This window comes from Pseudopodoces humilis, chromosome 5 (genome assembly GCF_049639895.1).
Source record: "Pseudopodoces humilis isolate 2021_Gansu_Grassland_sample_001 chromosome 5, ASM4963989v1, whole genome shotgun sequence".
In the NCBI taxonomy this organism is placed as follows: domain Eukaryota; kingdom Metazoa; phylum Chordata; class Aves; order Passeriformes; family Paridae; genus Pseudopodoces; species Pseudopodoces humilis.
The window spans coordinates 60126197-60142152 of NC_142204.1; the positions used below are offsets into that span (position 1 = coordinate 60126197).

Below are 15956 nucleotides of genomic sequence, written 5' to 3' on the forward strand. Positions count from 1 at the left end.
TTGATCACAAGGGGGAGGTTTTACGTGGTTTGTGGTGCTCTGTGCGTGTGGCAGTCAGCATTGCAGTCTCATCAGACCCAGTCACTGATGGGATCCTGCTCGAGGTGCTTGGGAGAGGCCCATGCTGGAGCTGCTTTTTCTGTGATCTGGTGTGATTTTTGCCTCAGGCACTTCTTCATGCCTCCAGCCCTAGCAATCAAACTGCATTGTTTAAGAATAAAAAGCATCAATATTTGGCTTTTCTGTTGGGTACAACACAGTTGTACCTTTGTCAATATTCCCTGAACTATTTAAACCAGTGTATACCTGCTCTGCCAGCTGACTACATACATTTAATCTGACAGCTCTGCAGTCATTTGATGTTTTCTATCCACTCTTTATGGTTCAGCCTTTTTTTTTCTAGTTTCAAAAGCTCTCTGCCAACCACAACACAGTGAATACAGATAGCTGCTAGCTCCCTTCAATCCCAGATGCTTTAATGGAGACATCAAATGATTTCAGGCAGCACGTACTTGTAAACAGTAAAAAATCTGGCTAACAAAGTAGATTTAGCACTACCTTATTTAGTTAAGAATAATTTTTAATTATTTCTACTAGTTTTTGCTTTTATAGAGTTGTTTTTTGAAAAAGAAAACCTTCATTGTATTTATAATTTATTTTTTGTCTTTTTAGTGAGTACAGCTCCACAGCAAAAACCTGTAAGTATTGTTATATAATGCAATTTCACTGCCTTACTTTCTGTGTTTCTCTGTGTATTAATATGTATTAGACTGTTAGTAGCCTCGACCCTTTTTAAAAGCTTCCTTTGAATAAAGCTTTTATCTTTCAAAGAACATTTTTCTTTTCATGTCTCTGACCTTACCACTTTTAAGCACAGTATTTCTGTGATGGAAATTCTCACAGACATGTAGTTCTATAGCTGTGTCAAACTAAGTTAAGCATTGCCATTTTCTTCTCTTGAGGAATAATCCATTCGTTCAAATCCTAACAAAAATGGGTGAATGCACTAAATATTGTGCATTGCAGCTATCTTAGGGGCATAAAGGCCTTAATCATCAAGGGCTGAAAGTTGAGGCAATTTTATGAGGTTTGAAAGATCCCTTTGCCATATGCATATAGCAAATAACCAGTGGTAATACAGCTTTTCAGAAGTATCTGTGGTCAAACCTGTTTTCTGTGTGTACAGAACATACATAATTTCAGTGGTTATACAACATGGATGAAAATGATTAGAAGTGTGAAATGTAATATCTTGTTTAGACTATCACATGGCTTTTTATGAAAATAACAGGATTAACAGATAAACCTTTGAGGAAATGTTTCTCTCTGTTCCTTGTACTTTATTTTTTGATTATATTATGAGGATTTCTTACTGTGATATTTAAACAATGAATGAAAATTGGATAGATCTTATTTACCAGACAGTAAAAATAGAAGCCACAATTCAGTTAAAACGGAAGGAAGTATTTCAATCCAAGCTCTGGTATGTTCATTTTTCATTTCCTTGTTGTTGTACCTGAGTTTTTCTATCCTTACGTTATATAAAATGAGAAACTTCATAATGGCCGTCTGCTGTTTGTAATTCAAATGTTTTGGGCAAGAAGGGAGTAATAAAAATGCTTTTCTTTTGCAAGAAAATAGAGCAACAGAGGTTTTATTTGAAATTCACTGTTTTCAGTCTCTAGTTTTCTCACGTCCTTTTTCTCAGAATACTTTTGCTGGTTATTACCTGCATTATACAAAGAGAGAAATCAGGTATTAAATTTATATGCAAACAACTAATATGATACCTGATTATTTTCCGCATGCAGTATCATTTGTTAATCTGGATTGAAGTTTAAGATTATTGTGTTTACTCAAGATTATAAAATCATAGGGATTTTATTATGGCATCTTAGATGTATAAATGTATTTTGCTCTTGTATCTAATAATGACTATGTAAAAATATGATTAACTGTGTAAAATTTTGGTGGATTTTTGCCTCATATAATCCTATATCATTTTTGATTTGAAGTAAACTGGAAAAAGCAATATAATTACTAAATTAGTTTCCATGTAGTATTTTTAAAAAAATGGTAATAAACTGTAAATGAGTTTGGTGTGAGATACCTTGAAAATAATGAATTACTTCTTTTTCTTTCTTTGGTATTAATATTTCAGGTTGGAAAAATATCCAAAAACAAAAAGAAAAAACTGAAGAAAAAACAGAAGAGGCAAGCTGAGCTGCTAGAAAAACGCCTGCAGGAAATAGAAGAACTAGAGCGGGAAGCAGAAAGGAAAAAAATAGAAGAAAATGTAACCTCAGCTGTACCATCAAATGAACAAGAAGATGAGTACCACCCAGAGGTGAAACTAAAAACAGCTGATATAGAAGAGGTAGTAGATGAAGAACCTGGAAATGATGATGGTTAGTATTGCTTGTTTTTATTGATCCTGAGTTTACTGTTTCAGAGGGGAAAGTAATTGCGCAGTGTTGCATCTGGTGCAGTGAACAAAATCTCCAAACTGTCCTAGATCATTAAGTTAATTTTCTCCTGTAGCTAAAATTTTAACTACAAAACCTAAAAAGGCAAAGAAAAATCAAACCTACTGCAGAAATGAAGAAAACCATCAATAGCAGTTTATAGCTATAAACAACTCAAAAAAGCACAGCGAAAATTCAACAGAACAGTCACCATGCCACATTAAGTGGAATAACTGAGTATCCTGGTGAAGCAGAAGAACAGTAAGATGCATTTTTTTGTATTAATGTAGTAGTTGGAGTCATCATTGTTTTCCGCTTTTCTTCTTACAGTATCTGTTGTAATGATCTATCAGGTAACAATGATCGCAACTTCTTCACTAAAATTTTTGATGTGTCTTGTTACAACTCCTGTTCAGCCCTGGTGACTTGGACCATAATCACTATGGTTCAGCTCCATTCTGGCTTCCCTTATTTTCTTGTCAGCTCTTCAGTCCTGATAAAGATGTAACTGCTGTTACAACTGCTGAGACTGTAGTTCAGTTTGGTTTGTTTTTGTTCTGCTCTTACGGAGAATTTTCCCTCTTCTATGATGACTCCCTGCTGATGCAGGTGGAATTACAGATTTTTAAAAGCTTGCTTTCAAGGCCTCATTCATCTTCCCTTCATAACATTATTCTCTTCTGGGTTGTTCCCTCCTGAACCACTTCCCATTGTTTATTTTTCCAACAGCCTTACTAGCCCTTTCTTTTGCTTTTAGTTTAGATTTTAAGGTTTGCGTATTTCAGTGATATTCAGTATTTCCTTGTTAGGTAGTGTCAGAAGTCAGGTAGTTGCTGAAGAGTTAAAAATGATGAATGCCTAATTTTAGTCTGGTTTATTGATGTATGATGTAATGTGTTGCTTGCTGAAATTTTTCAGGTGAAGCAGAAGATCAGGATGAAAAAGAAGACACAGAGAAGGAAAACACTGAAAAAGATGATGATGTTGAGCAGGAACTTGTCAACACTGACTCTACAGACCCTAAGTGGATAGAATCCCCCAAAACAAATGGCCATATTGTGAACGGCCCTTTCCTATTGGAACAGCAGATTGAAGATGAAGATGAGGAAGAGGAAGAATGTCCAAATCCAGAGGAGTATAATCTTGATGATCCAAATGCAAAAAGTGATTACTCTTACAGCAGCTCCTATGAACAGTTTAATGGTGAATTGCCAAATGGACGTCATAAAATTCCAGAGTCCCAGTTCTCTGAATTTTCAGCGTCAGTGTTCTCTGGGGCTCTAGAGTCTGTAGCTTGTGGTTCTGCAGTTTCTGAAGGATCAACTGTAACTGAAAGAGAGGAGAGCAGCCCATCTCATGACAGGAGCAGAACGGTTTCAGCTTCCAGCACTGGGGATTTGCCAAAAAGTAAGTGTTCTTCTTAATGACTCTTATCTGGTAGCATGGGTGTGTATTGCATTAAATAAAAGAGGGGCAGGTAAATGGAATACAGTACAGAGGCAGTGGTTAGGTTAAGAAAAGATTGTTTAAATAAATGAGATTATTTTTCTGGCAGAACTGTGGTTTATGGATTATTTTCCACTCTAGAACTTGCTTTTAAGGGCTATTAGATAAATAAATTATCATAGAATAAATATTTGCATTGACAAGTTCGTCTACATGTGAAAGAGAAAAGGAAATCTGTAGTTGCAAATAAGCATCATTCCTGTAGTTTAAAGGTAGAAGATGAGCATGAGATCATGTAACCTGACATCCTTTGATAACAAATCAGTAATTACCATCTTTTAAGCCCAGTAAGCTTTACTGTTAGCTTAAAATGTATTTTTCAAAGAGAAGATTACCTTTTCTTAAATGGACAAATGAAATTATAATCTAGTGTGATTGAAGTGTGTTCCACTGCTTGGCACGCTAAATTGTTTTAGAAAAATTGTAGCAAGTTTGAACTTATCTGGCTGCAGCTTCTATCTGTTACTTCTTGTCACATCTTTTCTCATATATCTCTTTTTCAAATATTAAAAATTTCTGTAATATGCTGTGTTTTCATTCATTAATTGTTCCTTCTGTATCAAACAGTTCCTGTCTTAACCTTTTGTTAATACTCAACAGGGCATATTGCCAACCCTCAACTCATGATGGCATTTCTATATACAGCATGGCTTTGAACATTTAAATTCTGGCCATCAATCCAGAACTTTTGCCTGGAAAGCCTGTTTGCCTGTAAATCCATTTGAAGACATGGAAAATGAAGTCTTGGTGTTGTTGCAAAGAGAAAAAATGCAAAAAGAAAAAATGGATTTTTGCCATTGAATTAAATAGCTTCAGGATATTACACATAGGTCTTACTTGTAGTGCAAGTGGTTAAATGATAAATACATGGGCTTCAACTTCAATAAAGAAAATACTGAGAGACTAAATCTGTAAGTGGATAGAAGAAAATGGGAGCTTAGGCAGAACATCACCAAGCCTGCCATCAATGATGATCTGTCACAGATGAGTTTACCAAATTTAAATAGAGCTGCATTGAAAAATGCAGTCCAAGTGTAATTCTTGGTTTAAGGCTTTAGAACAGCAATTCACACAGTTTATTACAGGGTCTGACGGCTAAGGTAAAAAACATGAAATAAAATACAGCTCAGGAGAACTGCATTTCTGGAAGATCCAGGCAAATAAACCTTCTAGTCCATCTCCTTACACTCTAAAGTCCCTGAAACAATATAGAGGAGGGTCCTACATGCCTGGTAGTTTCTTCTTTTGTTCTGCCAGCTGTACATGGGCAGAAGGACTCCACTGCTGTTTTCCTGGGGTGGTGTGTAAAACCCTCATGTTTTCAGAGATGAAAGCCACTTTTGTCCTCATGGAAACAGCTTATGTCCATAGCTGGAGAAACAAACTTATTTTATTCCTCCTTGATGTTATCCCATCAGTTCACACACCTTTCTTGCAAAGAAAGAAGACAGACATTAAATTCAGTGGTAGTTTACTTTTTTTGAAGAAAGAAGAAAAGCTGAATGTTACAGATAGCATCAATGATAACATTGAGTATAACAGTAATAAAACAGAGAAGGTATTTAGAAAGAAGCAGGATTTAGAGGCTATTTAGTATTTTTAAATGGTGCTACATCATTTTTCTCCATATCTTTATAGTCCTTTTCTTGTCTACTGCAGTAGACTTTTATTTATTCCTCTTTCTCTAGGCATTGCTATGCATTGTTAAGTGTCATGGTCTTACTTTTTTGGGATACTTGCCTTATTCGGTGTACAATTTGTCTTCAGTGGATGAGCAATTTTTATTTTTTTTCAAGTTTTCACTGCATGACCAAATGCCCTGAAGATGGATCTGTAATTTCCTCACGACTCTCCTCCTCCTCTTTCCAGTGTTTGAATGTTTGCTAAGTACATTGTCATGCTGAGACTGTGAGAATTAAGGTTATATTTCTTAGTTTTTATAGAACTACGATGCAGAAGTGTTCAATAATTTTGTGCACAGGTTAAGCTTATTTGGATGCTTTTTTGTGAGTACTTTCTAGAAAATACACTTGTTCTGACTTCACTTTCAATTGTGGATGATCTGTGTTTGTCAGATACAGAATCCAAGAATTCATCTTTCAGAAGAGACAGGACTTAAGCATCATAAGCTTTTAGGAAAACACAGAAGTTTAGGCACTTCCCTATTACCTGCTCAGGTCTCTCTCTTAGGAAAAGGTTGAAGAAAGCTGTTGCCTAATGCCATATTCAGATGTCTTAGTCATGAGGCTTTCCCCCCACTTCATTCCACTTTATTTACTGCAGTCCTTTGACAAGACGTATGGGAAGGATTTATCTAGCATTGTCTCTTTATTTTTCTTTTTTTTTTCAAAGACTGCTGAACTGAGAAAGGGCCTTTAAAAAAATGGCACCGTACTATGCAGCATGTTTTTAAAGGAAGACTCTAGTATTAAGAGTGTCTTACTTGTATCCTTATGCTGGTGCTTTTTATAAAAGTGAGTCTTGGACTCCATTCTAGCTATTTTAGAGGGCTTTTTGTTGAGGTCACTGCCCCCCTCTGCCTTTTGCTGTTTACTCCTGTATTTTCATTCCTTCTCTCCTCTGGTGCACCCTGCCACTTTCTTTTCTGGTTGGCTAATACTCAGTGCTCTGATGACCCATTCAGGCTTCCTGTGCCAGCAGTTGAAAATCTCCATCTGATTTCAGTCACTCCTAATTCACCATTAGACATCCAGTATTTTCTGTCCTTGTCCCATGTCTGGTGTATTTTCCTCTTCCAAGTATTTCACCAGTTTATCAGATCATTGCGGTCAAAAGTGCTTTTTGGATCTTGTACCTCTTTCTTATGTTACCTTCAATTTCCAATTTACACCTTGTAGCTCTGGGACAAGGAAAGAGAGACCAGTCCTGTGCTTCCCTATGATTTGTGATACCTGGTTCTCTCTTGTGCCTTCAAGTCATCCGCTTTCTTTCCAGGGCAGTTTAGGAACTAGCAGGTGGAATGTCAAAACAGAAAAGCAGCACCTCTGCTGGTCTTTGTTAAGGTTTCAGTGTACCAAGAGCCTCTAAAGATTGCAGAATTAATCAGATTAAAGTTCTTCCTTCTTAGTCTGGATCATAATTGATGCAAATAGGACCTTCAGAGAACTCTGAATGCTGAATTATTGTGAGAAGATTGACAGTCCCATTAGGCTATCAAAGTAGCCAGGATTTGGTGAGTGTTTTACCCCTTGGGATAGGTTTACAACCCCTCCCCCCCAAAAAAACCCAAAAGAAACAAACAAAAAAAAAACAAACAACAAAAAAAGGGGAAAATCCAGCCATATTTTATTTACTGTAGCCAGGCATGAAAGTGCAGGATTTATTTTCGTAACCAAACTGTTCCAAGAACTTAGCTTTCATGTGTCTAGTCGGTGAGTTCTTGGAGTCTGAGTTTTAACATTTTCTGTCTGAATTTGTTCTGGGAAACATATACATGGATTTTGCTTAGAAGTTCCTCTGGATATTGTAGTAATAGTCATTTGGCAGCTAAAAAATGCAAAAAATTTACACTTGACATGTATAAGGATATTTAGAAATCGGGGTAAGAAATCCTATTTGTTGCTTTAAGTTCTTGTAACATTCAGCAAATTATTTTGATGTTTTCAGTGTATTCTGAATGAAGTGTCAAGGCAAAACTGCTTAGAGTTTATGAATAGTAGGCTTAACATACTAACTATTCTGCATTTTGCTTGCATTAGCAAAAACTCGTGCTGCTGACTTATTGGTGAATCCACTGGACCCAAGAAATGCAGATAAAATTAGAGTTAAAATTGCTGACCTGGGGAATGCCTGCTGGGTGGTAAGTGTAACTGCATCATTTCAGCTGTTCACTATTTAGAACAGGTCTTTTTATAGTCCTTTATTTCCATTAATGTGGTTCTTTCTATTTTAGCATAAACACTTCACAGAAGACATCCAGACAAGACAGTACAGATCCATAGAGGTTTTAATAGGAGCAGGTTACAGTACACCTGCTGATATCTGGAGTACAGCATGTATGGTAAGAACAATGAAAATGTGCATTTTAAGAGTAAAGCTCCTAAAAACAGTTGTTTATTTAGTGAGGACACCTGATAGGGATGGTTTTGACATCTTGACACAAATACATTATCATAAATGTTGTTATATTAGATAGCTGCTGATGATTTCTTCCCTTTCTTTCAATTTCTCTAGCCTTAATCAAATGGATATATTTGGGAAATCACATCTGATTTTCATGTGATGCATTTTAAACTTGTACTCAGAAACATGAAAGTTTGGAGAGAAAATGTGTGTATTTTGAATAACAAAATGTAACTGAAAAAGTACAACTGCTTGTTTCATTCACTCTTAGAATCCGTGCTGCTGTTAGCTGCGATTACATTCCTTTTTCTTGTGTAAAGTAGCAAAACAATGAAATACTTTAAAATGGTGCCAAGTGCAATGCAAACATGGATCAGATTAAGCTTGGTTCTAAACTTTCAAGAGAAGGAATTCATTTTATTGGCTTGAAATATGCAGTAATATTCTGTAGAATTAGTTTTAACACAGAACTGAAACTGCAGCTTTTTAAGAGTCTTTAGAGAACAGAAAAAGTGAAGATTCAATCATGCAGTTTTCTGAAACACTAATATCTCTTTGAGGATGAAGCTGCATGCATCTTCTCATTAAGATAGTATGTATTTCCAAAAAACAAATTTAGAAATACCTTTGCCTATTTTAAAACCAAAAACTTAATCAAATCTTTATATTTTACAAATACATGTCTGATAAGAGTAAATATGTGAGGAGGAGGAGGAGAAGACTCAAATACTAGACACAGTTTGCAGGCGTGGGTGATAAGAAGAATTACACAGCTCGGAGGGAGAGGAGGAGGAGGAGGAGGAGGATTGAAAGGAACATAAAATCCTACAGATATTGTAAGTTCAGCAGGCCATGTGTTCGAAGTAACTAACCCATAAGTGAAATTAAAGTATATTTTCTCTGGGGTTTAATACTAGCTGTCCCTTTAGTACAGCAAACCCATCTATTTCCAAATTTACTCTTTGGGACAAAATGGAGAATTTTTCTATTATATGGAAAACAAAGCATATAACATATTCCAGTTTGTTCTTTAATTCTTTTAATTATTCTTCTCTTAACTAACTACAGAATCATTATAGAGACTTTATTCTGTTACCTACTATTTTGTAAACCTCTGCTGAACTTGATAAGCTTTTATTAGACACCCTGCATTCATCCATAAGTTCTACCTATCGCTGCTAATTTTATAGTCTTATATAGTCTTTTAATCTTGTAGCAAAAGGCACATAAAGCAAGCTGAAGTATATCTAGAACTGTGTTATAAGATAGTGGGGTACTAAATAGAAGTATCACACCTAAGGAATATAATATCCTTGCAATACTTGGGGTCGCCCAGACTATTACAACTTCTCGTCCATGTTATGTAAGTGTTACTGCTTTCTTCAAACTCAGGGAAAGAAAAAAGCCTAAAGCATCAGTGCCACTGGAGGTATCTTAACTCAGATTCACAATTACATATGAAATTTCAGTATTTTAATAAGAAAAATGTATTTATGATTTTTTTGTTACATAAGCCTTGCAGATAATAAAGCATTTGAGGCAGAGGTGCTGTAATTCTGTCTTCTGTCACAGTCTTTAGGTTTCTGCCCTTAAGAACTGTGGTAGAGATGTTATAACATTACAGCACTGACATACAGTTGTTGAATTCAGTTGTCATCGTGGTATAGTTATGTAAAAAATAGAGAGCAGCCTCTCAGGCTCATAGAAAAAATTAATAATTTGAAAACCCCCAGAATCTGTTTGCATTTCTATTTGCCTGATAAATTGGTCAGGGCACTGGAGATGCTGGTCCTGTACAAGATGGAAAACATATCTTCAAGACTCTGAGGTAGGGATTGCCTTGAAGACCTTAATATCTCTTTCTGTAGAGGACTTGTAACAGAGATTAACCACCAGGAAAGCATTCCTGAGGTGGAACTGCAAACTCCCAAATACCTTACTTAGGCTGTCTTTGGAAATTATGATGTGAACCTCTCAAATCTCTAAGGCACTTAAGAGCTGTGGAGTGCCAAAGTGTTTTAATGCCTCTACAGCCCTGCTTATTTTCTCAAGTTTGGTTTCCTTGTTGTACCTAGATTTGGTTCAGAAAGTGCCCTTCTAGGTTACCTTGCTCTTGTTTCGTATTTAATTCACTCTGTCCCATCTTTATTGTGTTTTCAAAGGGATTGTCCACTGGAGCAGGTGGTGTTTATTTTCAGCCAAAATACAGCTCGCTGTTAGCCTTGATGTCCAGGACTCCCAAAGGACAGCAGAGGCAACTTTGCTTGTACAGGTCCTGAGTCACTAAGGACATTTTTGGAAGCCAGTACTGTGCAAAATGAGTGGTCCAGCAGTATTTCCATTACTTTTTCCTTGGCAACTTCCCATCCATCCATACTTTACTTGATGTGACAGCACCAAGCACACATGAACACTGGTTAGCTTGCAAAATAGAAGATTTTTTCCATGTATTTTGTACCTGCTGCTGTGTCAGATATTCTACCTCACAACTCCATTTAAAAAACTGCAACAGAAAAGGCATTTCTTGGAACTTAGTGTCTACAGGGTTTCTGTGTCAGAGATTTATGTGTATATAAAATATGCCAATCTTTTTATTTGTCCTGGATTATATGGAGGATGACTCAGAATGCTTGGTACGACTTGGTCTTGTGCTTTATAGATCTCCCTTTGAGCCTAGGGTTTTCACTACCTTTTGCTTGCTAATGAATTACTCTTGCTCACTGAGGGTAGCACTGACCATGAGCAGCCCAGCTACTGGTTCTTGTATAGGCTTGTATTTATGATCTAAAGTGTGTTAAGGACAGAAAGTTGTGTTTTCTCTCAGTAGCAGCAGAATGTCTTTTTCCATCATACCATTTGCCTGTCCATTTTAGACAGTCTTTAATAATAAGGATGAAAATGAGGTTTTTAAACAGGCCCTGAGCATGCCAAGCATCTGTGTTCCTGTGTGCACAGCAACTTTCAGAATATCCCCTTATGAATCTTCTGGGACGTATGGTACATTGTGTCTGAGTGGAGAGCATTCCTTACCTTAGTTTGGGATGGCTTTGTCTAGCCAGGAGCTTTATGGTTTTGATTCAGCTTCCAGGAAGGAGTAGTCCAGTGTTATTTGCACTGACTTTAGTACAGGACTAGCCAGTTTCTGATCAGGATTACTGGTGCTGGGTGTATGTAATCAGAGCCATGTAAGGGCTCTACCCAAACAGCAAAAGAGGGCAAAGTAATTCAGTGTTGCTAACCTTGAAGTGCTGTTTCTTTGGTGTTACATCAGTAAATAACTAGCATTGCAAGCTAGCAGCCTGTGAGCTGAATCTTCTAATTTTAGATAGTTTGGCGTGGCCCAATTCTTGTGCCCCAAACTTCTTTGAATCAGGTTTAAAGGATGAATGTGAATATCCTCAGACCAGTACTAGTCCTCTGCTCAGGGGATCTGAGTTGTAGAGTTCTCTAACAAAAATCAAATAAAGGAAGAAAAGAGAATGATGCATATTTTTGGAAGCTTATAATCAGTGCATGCATGAAGTGCTGTGAAAGAGGTTAGATGTCAGTGGGCTTTTCCAGACCGTGGTGGAGTTTGCTTGTTCAGGGCTTGGCAAAGAATTCCACAAAGTGTAACTTACATCTTTTTCTCTAGACTTTGGTGATCTTAGTTGGAGTGATTGTTGCTGTCATTTGCTGGACATGCATAAGTTTGGTTAGGGAAATTGTACAGTGCCATTTTTGTTTTTACAATGTAGCCTGTTTAAGTGGAATACTCAGCTGCTCTCATGGAAAGCTAGACACTGAGAATCTCTCCATATTTACTAAATTCTAGAAGATGTTCCCTTCCTGTACTAAGCCCTAATTTAATTCTGCCAACAGGGAGGTGCATCTCTCATTTTCACCCAAAAAAGAGAATAGATTGTGAGCCAGCAGTACCTTTGACAGGATTGAAAACACTCTTGATGATTTAGTTGTATTGGTTTGAATTTCCACATTAACAGTATTGAGCGGGTTGCTTTCTTTAGAACGGAACAGACACTGAGTGATTTAGCATTTCCTAAATCCCAGAAAACATGGAACACAGCACTCCACTGCTGCTGCCAAGAAATCCTGGCAAGATAAGGGAGTTAGTACTGGCAGACAGCATCCCTTTGTATTGCTTCTGGAAATGACTGCAAGAACCATGGCTTTTCCTTGTTCCAATCTCCTTGGATTGGAGACAGGAAAAGCACCTGAAATGATGAATTTCATTGTCTGACTTTTGTTCATTACCTTTGGTTTGAGCTGTGGGGAGGAAGCGACTGTGTCACAGGCTGGGACATGAACAAGTCTTTTTAAGTTTTTAACACTTTTCTGAGGTGTCTTTTGTGGAGAGTTGTGATTCCTGCATTATCTTGTCTTTGTAATAAGACCTAGCAAACAGATGACAGCTGTAGATCAGCAGGAAGTCAGAGAAGGTGAAAATTGTACTTGGTATTTTATCTACCCAAAGAGAACACAGACTAGGAAGAAGGTGTGGGGGAAAGAGAACAGGCAAAGAGCTTTCAAAGCAAGGGACATGCTACTACAAGACAAGCAGGTTTACAGCAGTGGGGTTTATTCATGTGTATTTCTGTTCATGTGAAAGAACTCAGGAACGGAATGAAGAATGAACAGGATATTGTAAGTTATGATGTTAAAATTAAACCTACATATTGTAGGCAAGTTGCAGGCTTGTGCCCCCAGTTTACTTCTTTGAATGATACTCTCTAACATCATTCAGAGTGGAGTGAGAGATAACTATCCTTAACTACCCTTCCACTGTTGTAAGCACGGAAAAAATGATCATGTCTCCATGGGATCCTGAGTATCATCATGTTAGTATGTGTGAGTGGCACATACCAAAGGTGTGATGAGAAGCCTCAGTCTGCACAGAAGCAGTATTTTGAGGAAAAATGGAAAATCAAAAATGTGGTTTCGAGGGGAGGAAAAGCTGAAGTTGCTATGCACATATTTTTCAGTAGGCAGATACAGTACAGAATGCTGTTATTACTTGCTGTACACCCTTTTTGAAGGTGGTGGGTGGACAACCTGAAACACTCAAAAGAAAATGATTTCCCAGAGGAGCTAACTTCCAATGCAACCACTCAGTATGTGCATGATTCCAAGATCGGAGTACAGCAAATAAAAGAACCCTGTTTCCTTTCCAAGTATCCTATTCAAGTCTCTGTTTTGTATATTGGGCCTTTCTTACCAAGCACTAACCATGCAAAATGCCTTTCATACTCTTCCCATTGCCTGGCTCTGCAGAGGGAGATGTCCATGGGAGAACAAACTGTCAGCTGGTGTGTGCATCTCAAAAAGCTTTCTGATCTTTCCATGCTCCCACTGACCTGTGGAATGGGGTTCTTAAAACCATGTCTATTTTTAAAGCAGTTACAGTCTTCTCATTCACATCTCTTCATTTCAGCTGAGGCAGAGAAGCTCTGGCCAAGAGCTGCATCTCATCTGTCAAAATAATAATTCTGGCCCATAGCTTGTTGTTCTTTTTCAGCTGGGGCTTCAATTCAGGGAGGCTGATGCAGTCCAAGTGAATTGTTCTTCCAGTCCTCTCCCAGACAGCTTTCCCTAGGCTTGCATCCATTTTTCAATCACCAGACTGAGTACACAGCTGTCACACAGTGAAAATGTAGCTATTTCCAATTGTGTGGTTAGATATGGGTCCATTATATAGTGGTGCCACCAGTTCTGTACTGTGGTAGGTTCGCATACAAGCCTGTGGCAGGAAAGAAATAGAGCCTCTTCAGAGCCTGTAAAACAGCAGTGTAACCATTTATATGAAAGGTTCACCATCTGCAGATGGAGAAAAGCAGTCTAGACTGGTTTTCTATGAGAACCTTAGGAAAGTGGTAAGTAGAAAATGCCAGAACAGTCAGTAAGGATGGATTGTTGCCTTGGGCTTCTGTGCCATATGTTGAGTGTGCTGTATCTAATTTTTTATCTCCATATAATAAATGAAATGCTGGCTTCTCTTGAGGTAAATGTCAACATTAAGTAAAAAAAATCATGGTATTTTAAAGTTGGAGTTTCTGTCAAGAAACTAGTTTTTAGAAATTATTACTTTCAAAGGGAAAGTAAGTAAATATGGTTAGTCTGGATTTGTAGCATCGTAGAAATTATGGACAAATTTAGGTTTAAAGTGATTTCTGGTATCTGCCTCCTTCTTGGAACAGGGGTTGTTGTCAGAGGTAGATGAGGTTACTCAGAGCCTTGTCCAGTTGAGGGGTACATACCTCAGGATCCTTTCTGAGCAGCCTGTAACAGTACTCAAGCAGTCTCACCAAATATTTTTTTTCCCTCGTGTTTGATTGGAATTTCCCATCTCGCTGCCCTGTGTCTGCTCTGTGTTGTCCTTTCATTGGGAAGAGTGTATCATTTTCTTCTCCACTGTTGCCTTCAGGCAGTGGAGTGCAGCAATTAAATCCCTTCTCTCCTTCTCCCACCTGAACAAATCCAGCCCCGCCAGCCTCCCCACCTGCATCCTCTGCTCAGCCCCCAGAGCACCTGAGGCCAGGTCCTCGCTGACCTTTCTCCACTCTGACAGGGTCTCTCTCACGCTGGTGGCCCCAGACTGGTGACAGCTGGACAGACCAGACCCGTGGTCACTGCACTTAGGGTCTCGGTCTCCTCTTGTCATCACAGGATGTCAGTCAAGTCCCTTATGGGGCTTGGGGGTTGTGTGTGCCTACACGTGGGTGTAAAGTGTGGGTAAGTACGGAGAATGCCCCGAAGTCCAGAGCAGCAGTGGTTCCACAGCCAGAGCTGTGGCTCTCAGTATGCAGCAGCAGAGCTCTGCTCCTTCAGCAGCACCCACTCGGTAATGGCACAGCCTTTCCAGTGCACCACCTTTGGACAGAGGTTTAAAGAGCAGAACTCTGACTGATGCAATCCAGAGATGTGATTGTCCTTCTTACAGCTATTTATGTACTTATTAATGTATCTCTAACACTTCTTTATGATAAAAACCTAGGTTTGGGTTTTATTTTTTTTTTATATGAGGACAAATGAATTTCATTTATCTTGCACTGTGTCGCCAGTCTGTCCTGAAAATAGCTGTGAACATACTACTAGGTTGCCACAGATGAACCTGTGAGACATTTTCTTCCGTGGGTGCTAAGAACCATCATTACAAATACTTAACACCTGCATCTGGGCTGTTCCTTTGCGCATCTGAGTCAGAAGTGTTTGTTCTTAGTCTCTCTGACTGTCTTAGGGAGAGTCAGAAAATCAAATGTGTGAAGTACTGCGGCCCCAGCCCATCCTGGGCATGGAGTCAACTGTACAAAAAGGAGATGAGAAGCATCATCATCATTTTCAAAAGCTTTAGTTTTTGTTCAGCATATCCCAAATCTATGAGAGCTTTCAGCTCTTGTGATACACAAACTGATCTCAAATTCAGAGTATCACAGCAGCATGCTTGCCTCTTGTGCTTCTCTATAAACAGTGCTCACAGTTCTTCAGTTTAATATTTTTAGTCCCATGCAGACATATTGAGATATTAATACTTCATTTTTGGGACAGAAACTATATTCTTGTGTAGTCTACCTTTGTGGCTAAATTCAGCTACATTTCTGTTCTTCTCCAGGGATCTGTGTATAATAGCAGTGAGTTTCTCAATGTCCTCAGGAATCAGCTCCATTGGTGTGTGTGCTCTCCTGGGAAAGCTGGTTCCAGCTCTTCCATGAAAAAAATACATTGCCATGAGATACAGAGAGGACATGGGTCTTCTCTGTCTCGTCTCAGGAGGATAACAATTTTCTCTGTGTTGTGTTTAGAGATCTCTCCCAGTGATCACTTCTGGCTCTGCTCTTAACATTTATTTCACTTGAGAAACCTGGTATTTTATGAAGTCCTTCAGATTTTTTTCAGCTGTAAAATGAA

At 38.2% G+C, this 15956-nt stretch overlaps 1 protein-coding gene across 5 annotated transcripts in view; it reads left to right on the forward strand.

Annotated features, from left to right (window-relative positions):
• SRPK2 (SRSF protein kinase 2) overlaps window positions 1–15956 on the forward strand; it is an 87186-nt gene that overhangs the window by 60448 nt on the left and 10782 nt on the right. For all 5 annotated transcript variants that reach the window (XR_015772487.1, XM_088055053.1, XM_014255203.2 and 2 more), the window contains exons 8-12: window positions 673–698; window positions 2162–2408; window positions 3384–3872; window positions 7691–7791; window positions 7885–7992. Coding sequence is in view for 4 of the 5 variants with exons in the window: in XM_088055053.1 (XP_087911179.1) it covers window positions 673–698; window positions 2162–2408; window positions 3384–3872; window positions 7691–7791; window positions 7885–7992 (971 nt within the window). In the remaining variant the exon portion in view is untranslated. The remainder of the gene's footprint in view (window positions 1–672; window positions 699–2161; window positions 2409–3383; window positions 3873–7690; window positions 7792–7884; window positions 7993–15956) is intronic.